The sequence below is a fragment of the Monodelphis domestica genome, chromosome 3 (assembly GCF_027887165.1).
Source record: "Monodelphis domestica isolate mMonDom1 chromosome 3, mMonDom1.pri, whole genome shotgun sequence".
NCBI classification, from domain to species: Eukaryota; Metazoa; Chordata; class Mammalia; order Didelphimorphia; family Didelphidae; genus Monodelphis; species Monodelphis domestica.
In genome coordinates this window covers 47,028,982-47,047,438 of record NC_077229.1, presented here as the reverse complement: position 1 = coordinate 47,047,438, position 18,457 = coordinate 47,028,982, and the positions used below count along the sequence as shown (strand labels likewise).

The 18,457-nt window shown below is 42.5% G+C and overlaps 1 protein-coding gene across 3 annotated transcripts in view; it reads right to left on the bottom strand.

The window, feature by feature from the left end:
• CCDC62 (coiled-coil domain containing 62) overlaps positions 1-17,800 on the bottom strand; it is a 63,088-nt gene extending 45,288 nt beyond the window's left edge. For all 3 annotated transcript variants that reach the window (XR_465966.3, XM_007489899.3, XM_007489900.3), the window contains exons 1-6: positions 17,498-17,800; positions 10,756-10,951; positions 7,254-7,420; positions 4,153-4,254; positions 1,235-1,406; positions 278-379 (exon numbers count right to left, since the gene is read on the bottom strand). Coding sequence is in view for 2 of the 3 variants with exons in the window: in XM_007489899.3 (XP_007489961.1) it covers positions 278-379; positions 1,235-1,406; positions 4,153-4,254; positions 7,254-7,420; positions 10,756-10,951; positions 17,498-17,524 (766 nt within the window). In the remaining variant the exon portion in view is untranslated. The remainder of the gene's footprint in view (positions 1-277; positions 380-1,234; positions 1,407-4,152; positions 4,255-7,253; positions 7,421-10,755; positions 10,952-17,497) is intronic.
• Between the last annotated feature and the right edge of the window lie 657 nt (positions 17,801-18,457).

Below are 18,457 nucleotides of genomic sequence, written 5' to 3'. Positions count from 1 at the left end.
ACAAGGAATTGAGGATTACCTCCATACCACAATAATGCACCAGAGTATGCCTTTGTAGAAATTTTCATTACTATTGATGATAATCCATATTTGACTTACATAAAAGACTTATAGTGCTTTAGAAATTGTGTTTTGGGGAGAGGTAGTTCCCCTGACATCCTATGGAAATACAACTAACTCTAGGGAAAACCATGACAAGAGTTCACTGTATTCAGATGCCTATTGACATCAAATGTACCAAGTAAAAATAAATGTTGAACGAGCTGTCCCCACTTACCAGTAAAGAGCAACTCATCATGAAGATAACTTTTCTCTTGTTTGAGGCGAATAATCTCTTCTCGCTGCTCGTTATTTTCATTTGTCTTTTCATTCAGGTCATCTTTAATAGAAATAGGAAAAATCTACTCTCTGAATTATATGGAAGTACTAGTACCAAGAGTGCCATTATTTAAAGTCTTTTCCTATCTTTTGGTATCATTAGAGGAGAGAAATGAGTGATGACCTACTAGGCCTTCTCATAATTGCAGCTTCTTACCTTAATGTAGCAATTATGACAATGATCTGATGGGAAATTTCAACTGGAGCCAGCCCCTGCTATGCTCCATGCTGCTTCTGGCTAGAAAAGGTCTGAACCTGGGATCCTGGACCAGCTAGCCATCTGTCCCCAGTGCACAGACTATGACATCATTGATCATATTTTTTTCTTTTGCATTTCTACTCCCACAGTTCTTTCTCTGGATCTGGATAGCGTTCTTTCTCATAAGCCCCTCAGAATTGTATTACATCATTTTGTATGAATAACAGGAGTATTCTGGGCTACAAATTAGGGACAGTGACAGGGCCAGAAAATCAACAAAATATCTGTAATTATTGAAGCATGATAACTAAGTATATATTAAGGTAGACAATTGCCAAGAAAACTTCCCTTAGCCTACATATGCCAGAGGGTTTTTTAAGAATTTCTCAATCTATGTGTATGTAAAATCTATACCAGATTACTTACCATCTCAGGGAGAAAATTTAGAACTCAATTTTTAAAAAATGAATGTTAAAAATTATTTTTACATGTAATGAAGGGAAAATAAAATATTGTTTTGTTTTTTAAATGTTATTTTAAAAAACCAAGAAATTCTCAATCTAAACACCACATAAGGAAGAGTTTTTTTTTTTCAATACACAGTGTGCCCTAGCACAAAAGTATGGCATCATATTAAAATGCATTTCTATTCCTTACCTTTTAGCTTATTTACTTCAAACTTCAGCATTTTCATTTTCTGCTTATAATCTTGCTTTTCCTTGAAAATGCAGGATTCCACCATCTTGGCATCATGTAAGGCATGTTCTAGCAATTTAAATTTACTTGAACAGTCTGTAATATGATTGATTGCCTCAACAATGTCTTTGTCCTGAAGATTAGAAATATGAGAACTTCAATTTACTGACATTTATATTAACCATACTCAGAAAAAAAAATACCCTAGAAAACATGATCAGCAATTTAGAGGTAAAAGAGATGTTCCAGGTTACAGAGTCCACTCCCCCAATTTTCCACCTGAAGAAAAGGAAATGAAAATGTCAAATGATTTTTCCACAGTCATTGAGCTAATAAGTATCTGAGGCTGGATTTGGACTCCCAGTGGGGCATATGCCTCACTATATCATACTACTGCTCAAGAAGTACAGAAAGAGGCTAATACCATTAATTGAAGTCTTTCTTTAATTAAAGCACTTAGGTAGAATTCTTTCCTAAATGTCACCATTTTTTAAATTTTGGAAAAACTATGAAATTTATTTGTATTTATAGCAGCAGTCAAAATGAGTACACTTTTTTTTTAACCTTATCTTCTATCTTAGAATCTATATTGGGTTCCAAGGCAGAAGAGCAGTTAGGGTTAGGCAATGAGGGTTTTATTTTAATAATAAATTTCCATATAAGTTTTCCAAAGTCATATGATCCATACTGTCTCCCTCCCCACTTCCCAGAGCTGTGGGGCCAAATTTGAGCCCAGGACTTCCCATCTCCAGGCCTGGTTCTCTAACCACTGAGTGAACTAGCTATCCCAGAAATATACTCATATTTCTAAAGTACTTAAGACGCTAAGTACCCTTTCACAGACAAACTTATCACTAAGGATATTTTTTTCAGAGAGTTTGGATACTCTAGCAATAAGTATAAAAGAAATATGTGTCTATAGATCAGTTATGGGGAACCTTTTAGGGAGTGCCAGCCCTCCCCTTCTTACTCCAGGCAGGAAAGGGAGGAAGCGTTCCTATTGGGCTGCTGGGCAGAGGGGTGGGTGAAGGGAGGAATGTCCTCAGGCACATGGAGAAGGGTAGGGGAACAGCTCTGGCTGGAGTTCTAGCTTTCTAGGAATGAACTCTGGCAGGTGACTGCAGGTGTGCCCACAGAGAGGGCACACATGCCTTAGGTTCACCATCACTGATATGTATATGAATATATGTTACATCATCAGAAACATTTACATGAAATTCACACAAGTCAAGTGATAGCCTATGTTTATTTATCTACTATGTTACTCTATGTCAAGCATTTTGCAGACCTTAAAGGGTAACAGAAATGCTGCCTATTTTTATTAGAACAGGTGAGCCCCAGGGGAAACTGATTTTGTTAGAGGCCATGAATAGGGCTGGAGTTTCTATGGCTGAGAGAATAAAAAAGGCTCCCCCAAACTGAAATGGATCATTGGCATTTAGATTTTCTCTTTTTCAGTGTTTTCATTTGAATTTCAGAATTAAGAACTAAAGGCAAGAATTCATTTGATGTACACTAATCTGCTCTCTCATTTCATACTAATGAGATATTCATATAACCCTTTAAAGTCTGCCAAGGTCTCTCTAGACCTTTTATCCAAGTCTTCCAAGGATCCAAGCTCCCAAAGAGCTATATACACCAGGTATTCATGTCTTGCCCATGGTTATACCATTAAGAAGGGTCAGACACAGGATATGAATTGAGCTTTTTTTTTTTTAACCCTCACCTTCTGTCTTAGAATCAATACTGTGTATTTGAAGGCAGAATAGCAGTAAGGGCTAGGCAGTTGGGGTTAAGTGATTTGCCCAGGGTTACACAGTTGGGGAACGTCTGAGGTCAAATTTGAACTCAAGACCTCTTGTCTCCAGGGCTGGCTCTCTATCCATTGAACTATCAAGTTGCCTTATATCAAGTTCTTCTTGACACCAAGTCTAGTACTCTACTCAAACTTGTTCAACAATAAAAGATGTTCTGTTTCTACTGATTAATCTTAAAATTATTCTATTTGGACAGCTGAGTTATTTTTCAGAAAACAAGTTCTCAAGGGAATAATTTATTCCTTAAAGTCTGGTAAGGGACTAGATTTTTTTTTTCCTCTCTAGGGTTTACAGAAAAAGGATAAATAAAACCAATTGATGTTGGATATGTAAAAAAAGCAAAGTTCTCACCCATCCCTCTTGGAGAATTAGAAAGCATTCAACTCATTTGCTCCCTAAATTGAAGACAGGGAGCACAAAACTTTATTCAACAGCTGAACTATATGTTCATATTAAGACCATGATAAAATGTGGTTGAATAACTGAGAGATGGAAAGAATAGAAAAAAGGAAAGGTATTGTGGGGAAAGCAAAGGAAAGGGAGGCTACTGTCAGGAGAAAAGAGAGACCAAGAAAAAGATGGAGATGAGATCCATTCATTTACCCAATAAGCAATATACTGAGTGTCTACTACTTTGTCCAAGGCACTGTGCCACACTGATACAATGATCAAAATAAAACTGCTCTACTAGGATGATGCTAAGAAAGGGGGAGTTTACCACTTTCCTGGAAATCCTAATTGCCTTCTGACTTACATATCAGAGCTGTTCAGCTACTCTTTATCAATAAACTTGCTCAATTAGAAACCCCACAGCCACAGTAGCACCCTGCCCCTCACCCCCATGATTTTCCAGGGTTCAGTAAGTGGTCAGGGCAGCAAAACCAGCCTGAGGGCCTGATGAAGTCCTGCAGCAGCCTGGTAGGGAAAGATAGCCTTAAAATAAGCAGTTAAATAAATACATCAATTACTTCATTGGTTTTTTTTTTCCAAGGCTCTCATATGGCCTAAGAAAGCTATCTAGGAAAGGAACAAGTAAACCAGAATATGAAGCCAGAATGTTACCTTAAGCTTTATCATTGTGGTGAGTGCCTGTTCTCGAGCTTGTAACTGTCCTACCTGCGCAGAAAGTTCCATTACTGAGTTGTTGAGACATTTGTTTTTTCCCTACAAGAGAATAATGCAAGAACAGAAAAGATTTTTGTTGCATTCTGTCTGGAGTCCAGGAATCTGGATTCACCCCATTTATTTTGTGGGTGATTTCTTTGTTTTTATTGACTTAGTGTTAAAGTAAGTTAAATAAGCAGTGTGGAAAAGTAATAGGGAATGGTAATAATTTTTATATGAAGTCTTTCTTAAACCCTGGGTTTTGATGGCTAAAGTAATTTACTTCCAGGCTGGCCTCAAGATATCTCCCTGGGCTGGCTTCTGTTAGAAGCAGGGTAGAGACCTGATCTTTATTTATCTGTAAACAAGAACTCTATAGCGGAAGAAAAGTCAACAAACTCTAGTAGCCATATTGGACTATAGTGGCACCGCCCCACCCCCAGGCCTAGTGCAGTGCCCAACCCTCCCACACAGTGGAGGGAGGAAGTGCTCCCATTGGGCTGTTAGGCAGAGGGATGAGTAAAAGGAATGTCCTCCGGGACTGTAGAGAGGGGGAGCCTGAGCACTCTGCTCCCCTCTAGCTCTGCTATCTGTGAGCCACCCACCTAACCCCTTGTGTAGTGCCTTTGGGCTGCTGGGCAGAAGGGTGAGGGAGGTGAAAAAATGTCATCAGACCTGGTGGAAAGGGGGAAGGGAGCAGCTCTACCCTCTGCTTTTCAAATTCTGGAGGTAGGGGTGGAGGGAGGAAGGGCAGCTGTTTGCCTGTTGGGAGTGCTCTGAGTGCCATCTTTGGTACCTGTGCCATAGGTTTGCCATCACTGACCTAGTCCCATGGGCAGAGAGGAAAGAGCTGATTGGCTTTCTTAAAACCCCCCTCTTCTGTGATGAAGTAATGAGGGAAGAGTTACAGTCTCTAAGTCCACCTCCTCAGTGGCTATTTCACAATCAGAGATATCTTGGGATATCCAGGAGAGGGCCTGGGTGATGAGGTTACAAGGAGTATCTATTGGCCTGTGGGAGAGGTTCCTTCTCTCTTTGGCCCTGTTCCTTTGCCATGCTCTCACTCTCTTGATCATTCATTAAGATTATGGAGGGAGTCAGCTGGCCATTTTGGGAATATCTTGAATGCTTAATTAATAAATTAACTTAAAATAGAATTTCAATTGTTAGAGCAGTCATTTTTTGTTAGAGAGACAAAGGGGGGGGTGCATACATAAGCAATCATCTTTTTTGTTTGTTTTCTGAAGATTTTAATTAAAATGAGTTTACTAAGGTTGTTACACTCTACACCCAGATAAGAAATTTAATTAGCACCAACACTGAACTTGATGTGGCATTCAGCTGATCAGAAGAACTTAGCAATCATCTTCTGTTACAGCTCTTTATAATTAAAACAATGTCACAGGCCATTCTGCTTTTCCCAGCTCCAAATTCTATCCTGCCTCAACACCCCAGAAGGACACTAGCTTGATTGAGGCTACTGCAGCAGGGGAACTTAAGGATGGATAGTCAAGAAATCACCTTTTTAAAAGTTTTCTAAAAAATAGCAAGCCAGTTTTCCATCAAGCTCTATCACTTATAGGATAAACTATCTGTGATTCTAGACCTAGAAAAGTTCCTAAAGCATTAGCCATTTATGACATTGCTCAGAATAGGCAATGAAAAGGGAAGAAAAGACAAAATAACAGTATGATATGGTATATGTGTACACAAACACAAAATATGCAAATGTGTGCGCACAGGCCCCATAAAAACCTAGACTGACCTTCACAGTATTTAACATTTCACACACCTGGGTTTGCCTTCGCTTTGGGATCACAGGACCCACCTCCCATGCTGCCTCACCCATGGTAAGTGCTTAATAAATATTTGTTGGCTTGATAAGGACAAAAGATTAATTTCTAATTCTAGTGCTGCTTCTAGATGATGCTCTCCACTCAATAAACAATGACTAATAAATACTACATGCAAGGCCCTGGGCTAGAGGACACAAACACACAGCCAAAACCAAAACAAGCCCTGCCCTCAAGAAGCTTGTGTTCTCCTAAGAGGATCAAACCTATACACAATTAATAAAAATATAATGAAAACTGAGGTGGGAGTAAGCACACACAGGTTGGGGATCAGGGAAGACTTCACAAAGGAGATAATACTAGAGCTGAGGCTAGAAAGCAGATATATCATTTGATTATATGGTTATAGGTCCTTGTTTTTCTCTTTAGAACCTATCATAGAATTCCTGAATAATTTTAAGACTCACTTTCTACAACATACTACTGAAAAGTAATAAATAGAGCAACAAGAGCTTGGCCCCTAGAAGCAAGTTAGCCCTGGGAATTGTTAAATCTCTAATTCTGAAGAGAAAGCAGCTAAAAAAGGCAAGGTCTTTAGGGAATCCAATTACTGGCTATGGAAGGGCCTTGCTTTTTTAAAGAGCTGAAGTTTTGGGGTCTCTGGGCTAAGCTCTTTTTGAACACAGAAAACTTAGTCATCTAATTAGACCTCAAAAGGCTTTAAGCCTGACTTTGAATTCCCTTCCTCCTTTCCTAAACCTCTATAGTAAGAAGGATCCCTTGGAGAAGGAGTGGGCTGGAAGAGAAAATTAGTATTTGTTTGTGGAAAAAATAGAGAAGACAATTAAAAAAAAAAGAAAGTTCTCTTTAACTCTCATCAATTTCTGCCGACCAACCTGCATTCAGCTCAGATAATATTTGTAAAGCATTCAGCAGTGGTCAGCACAAAATAGGCACTTAATAAATATTTGTTCCTTCCTTCCCCCTGTCTCAAAGTAGTTCATTAACATTCTTTCCACAAACCTCAAAGGGCTGTCTGGGTTTGAAGCATCTTGGGCTTTCTTGAGTCTTGTCATTCTAATGCATCAGAACTAAACTAAAGCTCAACTAAGGGTGAGGTCACAGTCTTCCTACTGGCCCACCTCCCTGCCTTCACTGTGGAAAGCCTCCATAGTTTGGATTCATCCACAGAACAGAAGCTTGTGGCCTTACTTTCCATGGCCAGAGAAGCTAGCCCGGCCCTGTGGCCAGAGACCCCCTGCTTACCTCGAGGTCCTCACAGACAACAGAAGCATGGGTGGCCTTTTGAACCATTTCTTGGAGCTGTAGCTGGGCTGTCTGAAGAGCCTCCTGGTGGTCGTTTTGTTGAGATTCTAGGGTTTTGATCCTCTTGGTGAGGGTTCTAACTATTTCACTCCTTTTATGCAGTTCAGCTGAGGGAAATGAGAAAAAAACTTTTTATGGGCAAGTCTGAGGAGTAACAAGGAATATGTCGCCCCTCTTTGAGGTACCTGGGCACCATGCAGAGCACTTAGACATTTATGTAGGTTAATCACTGAATAAACACCTAAATCAACACCGACATAGCGTTGTGAAAACAGAAACATTACACTTCTGGTGTAATTTGTAATAAAGAACCTCTAGTTTGGATATAAATAAAGTTGATTAGGTTGGGATAAGAACACAAGGCACAATCATAAACTGTGACTCCCTAAATCACATTCTCTTATGGCCATAGCAACAAATATGGTGTCAAATGAACACAGGCAGGCTGGAACATTGACCTGAAGTTCAAAGGTAAAATTATGTGTAAAATCAAAAAGAGAAGCAAGAATCAGAGCCAGATTTTGATTTAAGGCCTTCTAACTCTAAAGTCAATGTTTCCTTCACTATCCCATGCAGAATCTCTGCTCAGAAACATTCAATAGCTCCCTATGACTGATGGAGTAAAGCACAAATTTGTAATCAGAATACCAAAATCTCAGTTGGAAAAGACTTCTGAGTTTATCTACTCTAGCTGGAACCATAACAAGAACTCCTCTCTTTGGAGTATCCAAATCAAACAGAAACAGATCCTTGTAGGATCTATGAGTGAGCATGCAGGTGTAGACTGAGTTAGAAAACCACAAATTGACATTATCCATGTTGTACTGTATTTTTATTTATTTTGTTAAACATTTCCCAATTGTGTTTTAACATGGTTCAGATGGCAACAGGAGTGTTGTGGGCCACAAGTCTGACATCTCCACTCTCATTATATCCAATAAGCATTGACTTGAAGATGTCTTTATTAGGGTGAACCCGATTACATCTCAAGTAGCCCGGTGGGCCAATCAAATTAACATTTATTAAGCAACCACTAGGCTCCAGGCACTCTGCTAAGTCTCTTAGAGCCACTGATGAATAGTTCTTTTTTGTATGTGTGAAAAGTTCTTAATTTGGGGGAAATTTTTTATTACATGAGATCTCAATTTAGTTCTGGACATTAAGCCTTTATTAGCATTCCTGCCTACCATATGACATCGCTGGCTCATCCTGAGTTTGTACTGTGGTCTGCTAAAGACTCAACCTGTTTTCAGCCGAAATGCTTTCCAGTTAAGCCTTCCTTAGCATACTCTTGTGGAGTTGATTTTTTTAAACCCAAATGTAAGCCTTGATATTTACAATGATTTACTTCTGCCGTCTTCCATTCAGCAATGTCCTGACCTTTTAGGATCTTTTTGAATCCTGATTATGCCATCCACTATTGGCTACCCCTTCCAGCTTTGTGTCATCTGCAAACTGGAATAAGTATGTCACTGTTGGCGTTACTACCGTAATTGACAAAAATGTAAATTAGCATAAGGCCAAGCCCAGATCCCAGGATCACTTCACGAGTTCCCTCCAAGTAGACACTGAAGCATTAAGGACTATTCACTGGGTCCAGCCATCCAACTAGTCTTGAATCCATTAAATTGTCCAACCGTTTAGTTTACATCTATTCATAATTTAATAAGATGTAAATGCTCTCCTAAAAGTTTAGGTAAGTTATGGTACTTCCTTTATCTACCTTGTCTGGAAACTTGTCAAAAAAGGAAATGAAACTAGTCTGGCATGACTTGTTTTCTATAAAGCCATGCTGGTTATCTGTGATAACCACTTCCTTTTCTGTTACTGTTGTGATTATCCCTTTATTCTTAAAAAAAAAATCATTACACATCAGTTCAGCTCTTTCCTAATTTTTTAAAATAACATTTTCAATTCCAATTGACTCTTCCCATGATAGGAAAATATTTGCTAATATTATAGCTAATATTCATAGCACTTATATTACTTTCTGTACATAATTCCAACCCTCCCTTGTAATGATAACTCAGATTAGTCAGGCACAGCCAGGTGAATTTGTGACTATTACCCCCCCTTACTCCCACTTTTACTAATAAATAATCACAAATTAATATACAGATTTCAGAGAATTTTAATCAAAACATTGGGGACAGAGCTCATCTGGGGCAAGTGACTTGAGCTCACCAAGACTACCCAGGCGTTCACTTGCCATCTCTCTGCTATCAACTCTTACATAGTCATTTTTGTTGTATCTTAATTAGTCCAAAGATGACTCTTCTTAGAAGAGAAAACTAAAGCAAAAAATAAAGCTGAGCAGCCCAGTCTTCCCACATTATTGATCGTCCAATGATTAGCACAGGGCTTGGCAAGGTTTTTTTTGTTGTTGTTGTCACATCTGACTCTTCATGATCTCATTTGAGGTTTTCTTGGCAAAGATGCTGGAGCAGTTTGTCATTTCCTTCTTCAGCTTGTTTTACAAATGAGGAAACTCGGGCAAATAGGGGTTACATGACTTGCCCAAGGTCACACAGTTAGTAAGTATCTGAGGCTAGATTTGAACTCAGGAAAAGAGTCTCCCTGACTCCAAGCCCATTTCTCTTTCCACTGTGCTATCTGGCTGCCCTTGGACTTGGCACATAAGAGATATTTAACAAATGCTTGTTGCCTGAGCCTTATGCCCTTTTTGATGCCCCCTGAGCCTCGCAGTCCTTCTTGTTAGCTGGGCCTTTCTTCCCCCACCTCCCCTCCTCTGCTGCTGCCCACATGTGGCTTCCACACTCCAGGTGAGTTCCACTCTGACAGTGCCAGGCTTTGCTTTCCATGCCATCCCAGCTTGTTGGTCCTCCCTCCCTTCTTCTTCCCACTCGCAGAATTCTACTTATTCTTTAGAAGGAAGGACCTCCCAGGAGAGGATGCCGGTTAGCACCTGGTCTGCAATTAGTGTCTGAAGAGTGGAGCTCAGCTGGGGCACTGAGCTGTTCAGGGACTGACCCAGGGTCACACAGAGGATGTGCTGGGGGGAGGCTCCTTCTTGACTCAGTAGTCAGTCCTCTAACCACCAGGCCATGATGCTTCTTCATTCATGCCCAATGTGAGTGTTACCTTCTCTAAGGAGCCCGCCCTAATTTCCTCCTTGGACCCCACAGAGCTCTTTATCACACTTCTCCGATGCACATCCTACTCATTCAGTGGTGCTACACCCCTCAGGAGCCTCTTCGCTCCAATGAGGGAACACTGTGGGGTCTTTTCTAAGCCTCGCATTTCTCCATTTCATAAGGAAATAAGCCCTTCTATGGAACTGGTACCAGGTGCTGGGCCACTCACAAACATGGGCAGTTAGCCAACACTTCTGAATGAAGCTGAGCTGACGGTGCACCCAGGCCTGTGCGCGTGGATGGAGAGCCCCAATACAAGGGGTCGGTGTGCTCTGAATACTACTTACTCTCTAATTTGCAGCATCGTTCTTCCAAAGTCAGCACCTTCTGCCGATCGTCTTCCCATGCTATAAGCTGTCTCTGATGCGCCAGAACCATCTCACTAAGCTCTCGGTCCCGATCTCTTAGTTCCCCAATTAACAGTTGCAATTCTTTCCGTTGTTTTTCAATGGTGTGAGCCTCAATGTCTGAATAAATGATGTTCTGAGCAAAGAAAACATTGTTTCAATATCCCACAATTAAAAAAACTAATTTAAAAAGATCCTAAGCTAACCTTTCTCAAAATAAGGGACTGATCTGGTTGCAATGAATTATTTAATTCAGAGTTGAGTGAATTCACTGAGCATAATTATCTTCACGGTTTACCAAAGAGCACAAAGAAATTGCATAGCAAATATATTCAGCTATGACCCCAAAGACAAGTGGTAGGGTATGATCTGCTCTTTTGGCATTTCCTGACATTCTCCTATACTACCCATTACAACACCAATTGGCAAAGCACTTTACAAACAATATCTCGTTTGATCCTTACAACATCGCAGAGAGGTAGGGGCTCTTCTTGTTCCCATTTTATAGATGAGAAAACTGAGGCAGACAGAGGTCATATATATAATCACTTGTTCAGGGTCACATAGCCATAAGTGTTTGGAGGTGGGATTTCATTCAGATGTTCTGACCCTATCCACTACAAATTCTGTTGTTTTCTGAAAGGCCATTAGTTTAACATAGAGATAACATGCTATAAACACAGATTCCATCCCTCTTTGAGCCAATTCACACGAGGCTTAAAGTTACATTGAAGAATAGAGGATCCCATTTGCTCAGTGGGAAGGCCCACAAGTTTTAAGTCTGTAACAGAAGAAGACATCATCTTGGGAGGCAGTAAGATCGAGGGGATAAAGGACTGGATTTGGAGACCAGAAAACCTGGATTCAAATGTTGCTTATTGGCTCTCTGACTTCTGATGAGCCTTCATTTGTGAACCTGAGTTATGGATCCCTGTGCCTTTGGTCAGTAAGCCTTTATGAAGCCCCCTCCAGGGACTGAGGGTAAAGTTCAGAGAATGGGCAATCTCTTTCTGTAAGGACTTTATGCTCTGATGGGGGGCGAGGGCATAGAGAGCAAAAGCAGAAAGGGAAGAGCACTGATCCCACTTGGCTGCTAGTGAGGTTCAATCAAGATTTTCAGCACTTTACAAACTTTGAAATGTTACAGAAATGCCAATTTGGCCTCATTTAGCCCCCTTCAAAAGGCTCTGAACTCACCTTTCTTCTTCTTCTTCTTCTTCTTTTTAACACTTACTTTCTATCTTAGTAACAACGCTAAGATATAAGGGCAAGGGCTGAGCAAATTGAGTTAAGTGACTTGCCCAGGGTCACACAGCTGGGAAGTGTTTGAAGCCACATTTGAATCCAGGACCTATACCATCTCCAGGTATGGTTCTCTATCCACTATGCCACCTTGCTGCCCCTCACCTTTCTTCTTGCTCACTCTAGGGTACTAAACCAATTGTCTGTACTGGCCTTTCCTTCTAAGCCCTGGACTTCCACCTCTGAGGTCTTAGGCTCTGATTGGTGAATTTTCACCCCAATATTTAGCTAACTCCCTACCTGCTATAGACTTCCCCAATAGGCCAATGCCCAGTGCTTATAGCCTCCCTTCTTTTCACTCTTGCTCCATTAAGGTGAGTCTTCCTCTGTTAGAATATTAAAGTTCCTTAAGGGCAGAGGCTGGCTGGTATACTTGTTTTTATATCCCTAGACCTCAGCAAAGTGCCTTCTGGGACCATTTAATAAGTGCCTCTTTACTCATTCATTCACTCACTCCCACTGCTTCCGTGACTGTCTTTACGGAGCCTCCCCTAAAATCCAGCCCCATCAAACTTCCGCCTGAGCTCCAGACCTCAATGTCTGACTGTCTGCGGGACATCTCAGTTGGCTACTGATGAAATTCAACAAAACCAACTCATCTTTCTTCCCTCGCTCTTTCTTTCATGCTTCCCAGTTTTTCTATTTCTGTTGGTTCCACCACCATCTTCCCAGCCACCTGGGCTCCCGATTCCTCCCTCTTTCCCTTGGCCCAACATCCAACTGGCTGGGAAGCCCTACTCAGTTGTACTTCTGCCCTTTCTCTCATCTGTCCTCGTCACTCTAGGGTCCACTCTCCACTGCCTCATCATACGCCTTGCCAGGCGTAATCTGGTCTGCCTGGCTTCCATTCTCTCTCCCCAGGCATGTATCTGACTGCTCCACAACCTCTGGTTGCTCCTTGCTGCCTGGAGCAGTGGTCTTTAAAGTGGGGTCTGCAGACTCATGGGGGGCCCCAAGACCCTTTTGCCTAGAGCAGCAATTCTCAAAGGGATCTCTGATACCCTACTGCCTAGAGCAACTGTCCTTCAAATAGGGCCCAGGGACCCTTGGGGGGTATGAGGTCAAAACGAAAGTCATCATCATCATACGCAGATCTCGTTAGCCTGTTAAAATACTCTTCTCTTTTCCAACTCAACTTTTAAGACCAGATTTCTTCACACACTTCAGCCCAAACAACATATCACAACAAAACTGCACACAGAAGCGACAGGGGAATCTAGCCGTCTTCCATTAAGCTGATCATTAAAAAACTTTGCAAAAATATATCAGACAATGCTGCTTTTCTCACTCATTTTTTCTTTTGGAAAATTGAGTTATTTTTCATTAAAAAGTTATCTGGGGTTAATGTATCATGGGCTTATTGATATTTTATTTATTTATTTATTAAACCTTACCTTCCTTCTTGGAATCAAGACTGTGTATTGGCTCCAAGGTAGAAGAGTGGTAAGGGCTAGGCAATGGAGGTCAAGTGACTTGCCCAGGGTCACATAGCTGGGATGTGTCTGAGGCCAGATTTGAACCCAGGACCTCCCATGTGGCTCTCAATCTACTGAGCTACCAAGCTGCCCCTGGTTTGTTGCTATATTAAAGGAATAGTAAATATTTGGACATTTTATCCATCTTAATATACTGATAGCTACAACCCACATAAACCAAAACTCTGAAGGTCTTTAATAATTTTAACAGGGCAAAAGGATGCAAAGACCAAGAGAAGAGCCAGTGGCCTAGAGCAAACTCTCCAGCTCTGACGACCCTCCACCATACAACTCTGGCCTCTTCCCAGTCTTAGTTCTCAGTACTCTTCTTCACACTCAGCCAAACTTGCCCCACTTTGTTGTTCCTTAGTTCAGCCTTCCCTTTCTAGGCTCCATGCATGCCCACAGGCCACACTTAGTCCTCTCTGCCCTCTGTTCAAGGCTCAGGTCAGGTGCCCTGATTTCTACGGCTGGCCTCTGCCACCTCACATGTGCTTTAAGCACTTTGTCTGTATTTCTTCTTCTACCTTGCATCACAGATATTCATGTACATGGCACATGCCTTCCATTAGAGTGTAAGCTCCTAGGAGGCAGAGGCCATGCCGGGGGTTTTCACCATTGTGTTTCCAGGCCATAGAATACTGCCCTGAACATATCAAGAGTTGGTTGGTTTGTAAAATGATTATTTTCTTAAAGCCAGGGTTTCTCCATTTCAACTAGGCTGGACATGAAGGAGCTACTCATAGGGTCGAACCTACTCTGTTTGCACAGCCTTTGACCTGCTCAGATTCTAGCTGGCCAGTCTGCACCAACTTGGGCATCCTGGTCCCCCACTCTCTCACAGTGCAAACTCTGAATTTAGGGCAGACACACAATTGGCTTAGCTTATATTTAGCTCAGAGCTCCAGGGCTCAAGAGATCCACCAGGCACACCCACCCTCCTGAAAGGCCTTCCAAATGTTTTTAAAATATATAAATGGAAGCTTCTAGGTGGCTCCGTGGATTGAGAACCAGGCCCAGAGACTGGGTTCAAACCTGGCCTCAGACACCTCCTAGCTGCCTGGGCAAGTCCCTTAACCCCCCTGCCTAGCCCTTACCACTCTTCTGCCTTGGAATCAATACACAGTACTGATTCTAAGACAGAAAGTAAAGGTGGGGTTTTTGTTTGTTTCTTTGTTTTGTGTTATGTTCAAATGGGGGCAGCTAGGTGGCACCATGGATAGAGCATCAGGCCTGGAGTGGGTTCAGACACTTTCTAGCTATCTGGCCCTGGGCAAGTCACTTACCCCTGACTGCCTAACATCTAAGTGATACTAAGACAGAAGGTAAGGGTTAAAAAAAGTAACGTAAATAAAAATGTGACATTTCTGATCCTAAATGCAGAGCACAGTGTTCATATTTTTTCTCCAGCACACTTCTGCGTAAGCACCTACTCGAGCCAGAACTTCACCCTCTAACCAGCACAGAATCCAAATCTCCTCAGGGAAGCCTATCCTAATGCCCACAGTTATCAGATGGTCTTTCCTTCCTTAAATTGCTTAGTGATTAGAGAGCCAAGGCTGGACATGGGAAGTCCTAGGTTCAAATCATCTCAGGCTCTTCCTACCGTGTGACTCTGGGCAAGTTATTTAATCCCAACTGGCTAGCCTTTACTGCTCCTCTGAGTTGAAACCAATAGATAGTATATTGATGCTAAGAAGAGAAGGAAGAAGAGAGGGCGGGAGGGAGAGATACACAGTGGCACATCCCTGTGATCCATGTTATTGGAGAAGGTTGTAGCCAGAGGATCTCTTGAGTTTGGGAGTTTTGAGCTTTATTTTCCAGTCATGTCTGATTCTCAGTGACCCCATTTGGAATTTCCTTGGGAGATACTGGAATGGTTGACCATTTTCTTCTCCAGCATTTTAAAGATGAAGAAACTGAGGCAAACAGGGTGAAGTTAAATAGTTAAGTGTCCGAGGTCAGAATAATGAACCCATGAAGATGAGTCTTCCTGATTCCAAACCCAGTACTCTATCCATTGTGCCACCTAGTTGCCCCCTCTACCTGGTTCAACCTAAACCTGAACAAGAATACATCTTGCTCTACAATCTCACCAACGTGTGATCATCCAACCTTTGCTTGAAAACCTCCCCAGTGAGAGGGAAGCCACAACTAGCCCCAATGCAGACCAGCTCTCAATGTTTCTGTGTTTTTCCTTTTCACATAGATCACATTTGCCTGGTTAATGATACAGAGAAAGAAAGCAGGCAGAGAGAAGACGAGAATTTAGAGAGGAAAAAGATGGAGAAAGGAGGGCAGAAGACATTTAGGAAGAAATAGGATCTGAGACTGAGAATTGGAAGAAATCCCAAGCCATCTAGTCCAACTCTCTTATTTTACAGATATTCAATAAGAATCAAAAGAAAGATTTGAACCCAGCATCTTTCTATATCACACTTTCTCCTCTATATGATCTGTTTTAAAGTAAATGGAAATTGGGAAAAATACCCAATGATGGGAGCCAGTAGGGAAGAGGGAGAAAGAAAAGGGTATGAACCTATAAATTCAGTTTTTTTGGACATTAGTAAGCAAGTTACTTAACCTCTTAGTGATCACAAACAACTCTCTAAGACCATGAGGTAGAGACATCTTGTTTGATGGAAGGAGTTTCCATGCAATGAGTTCCCCGTCCTAATGAAGGGCAGGCTCCACTTTCCCTCACAAACTAAGCCTAAAGCTTTTTAACTGTAATCCAATCTTGACCCCAGGAAAAAGATAAGGAAATGTACCAGTTATTTTGTTAGAACGATTGGGAACTATGGATCCAGAATGTTACTGGTACTATCAGAAAGCACTGGAAATGTTGATTGATTTTTCTTAAATATTTTTCTTTATTAAAAGGCAAGACCCACATGGTGGTAAGGGAAGGATAACAATAGGTATCTGGAAATGATGTATATAAAAACAAAGAGAAAGAGAGAGAGAGAGAGCGTGTTACAGTGGATTGAGAGCCAGGCCTAGAGTTGGAAAGACCTAGGTTCAAATTTGACCTCAGATACTTTCCAGCTGTGTGATCCTAGGTAAGTCACTTAACCTCCATTGTCTAGCCCTTACCACTCTTCTGCCTTCGAATCAATATTGATTCAAAGACAGAAGGCAAGGATTTTACATTTAAGGGGGAAAAAAGTAAGGGTTTTAAAAAAATGCATTGATTAATGTGGAGAGGAGGAAGACAGCATCTAACTAAATACAGTGTCTGGCACACAGAAGGCAGTTAATAAATGTTAGCTGATTAACTGACAAAAGAGGACAGGATGGGAAGAGAACAAAAAAAGAAGAGAGTGAAGAATAAAGAAGGAAGGGAATTGTGAAGAAAGGAAGAGGCTAGGGAGGCGATAGAAAGAAAGAAAAAAAGAAAGAAAGGAAGAAATCAATATATCAATCAATAAGCATTTGTTAAGGGCCTCCTCTGCACCTGACAATAAGCTAAGTAAAGTTCTGCATATACCAATACAATGAATGTAAAGAATTCCTGGCAATTAGTTTACATTCTAATAAGAGAGAAAGAGAAGAAGACACAAAGGGAGATGGAAAAATGGAAAGGGAAGGCCAGTCAGTCAATTGGCACTTCTAAGCTAAGCAAGTCCTGTCCTTAAGGAGTTTACAGTCAAATGGGGTTGGGGGGGCTCCAAGCAAACAGCTGTTTACAGACAAGATGCGGGGAGGACAAATTGTTGGTGGACTCAGAGGGGAGGCCCCAAGGTTAGAGGGGTTGGGAAGGCAAGAAAAAAGAATAGATTCAGGATGGAGAGGATGCAGGGAATGACGGGGAGTGGCCCAGCCCAGACACCAGGGGCGGGGCCTCGGCTGGGAACAAGGCGTGACTAGGCCGCCAGAGCCGAGGTGGGGCGGGGCTCACGTACCTTGCGGGGAAATGGTATCGAGTTCATAGGTGGCCGCGGCTCGGTGTTTCCTGTCCCCCTCGGGAGAAAGTCGCAGACGGGGAGCTTCACCTTGGAAACGCCATATGGGCTTGTCTTCCCCAGACCGGCCGGCCAGGTCGCGGGGACTGGCCTCAAGCGGCCGCGTCCCCGCTCCCCGGAAAGCCGGGAGAGGGCGAGCCCGGCCCGGCCCGGCCCGCGGAGCGCCCCCGCCCTTTACCTGCCCAAAGCTGTGCTCCCAAACCGCCTTCTTGACTCAAACGCGGCCCGGAGGGCGAACCAGGCTCTCGCGAGAACTCCCGGCCCGCGAGATCCCGGACCCTGGGCAGCGGGGAAGCTCGTGGCCCAGGGGAGTCCAGACCCTGAGTTGGGGTGGGCCGAGATGCTTAAGAGCCCCCGGCAGCCTCCGCCTTGCTTGGACTTCTGACGGCCACATCTGCCTGGGCCCACAGTCCCGGAAGTCGTGCTTCATCTGGGCTGGGCATGGCCGAGGGGCCCCTAAAACCAGAGCATCTTCTCGGGGGTCAAACTGGGAGGGGCGCGGGCGAGCCGTGTCCAACTTCAAGTGTCGTTAAATGGAAGCCCTAGCTCAATGGAGAGCGCTCCCAGGAAAGGGTTATGGAGGCAGTGGCTAAGCTGCCGTCGTTTGGAAAGCAAGAATCTCTAAATCACCGATTTAAGCGACTTTACTAAAGGAACAACAAAGTCTTTCTGCAATTCTAACTTTTGTTTAGTCATACCATGTTCTTGGTGGTGCACTGGGGTTTTCTGGGCACAGATACTGGTTTGCCATTTCCTTCTCCATCTCATTTTACAGGTAAGGAAACGGAGACAAAATTCAGTGCCTTACCCCCCACCCCCCAGTCCCATAGCTCGTGTCTGAGAATGGATTAGAACCCAGAACCCAGGTCTTCCTGACTTCAGGCTTGGTGCTCTATGTAC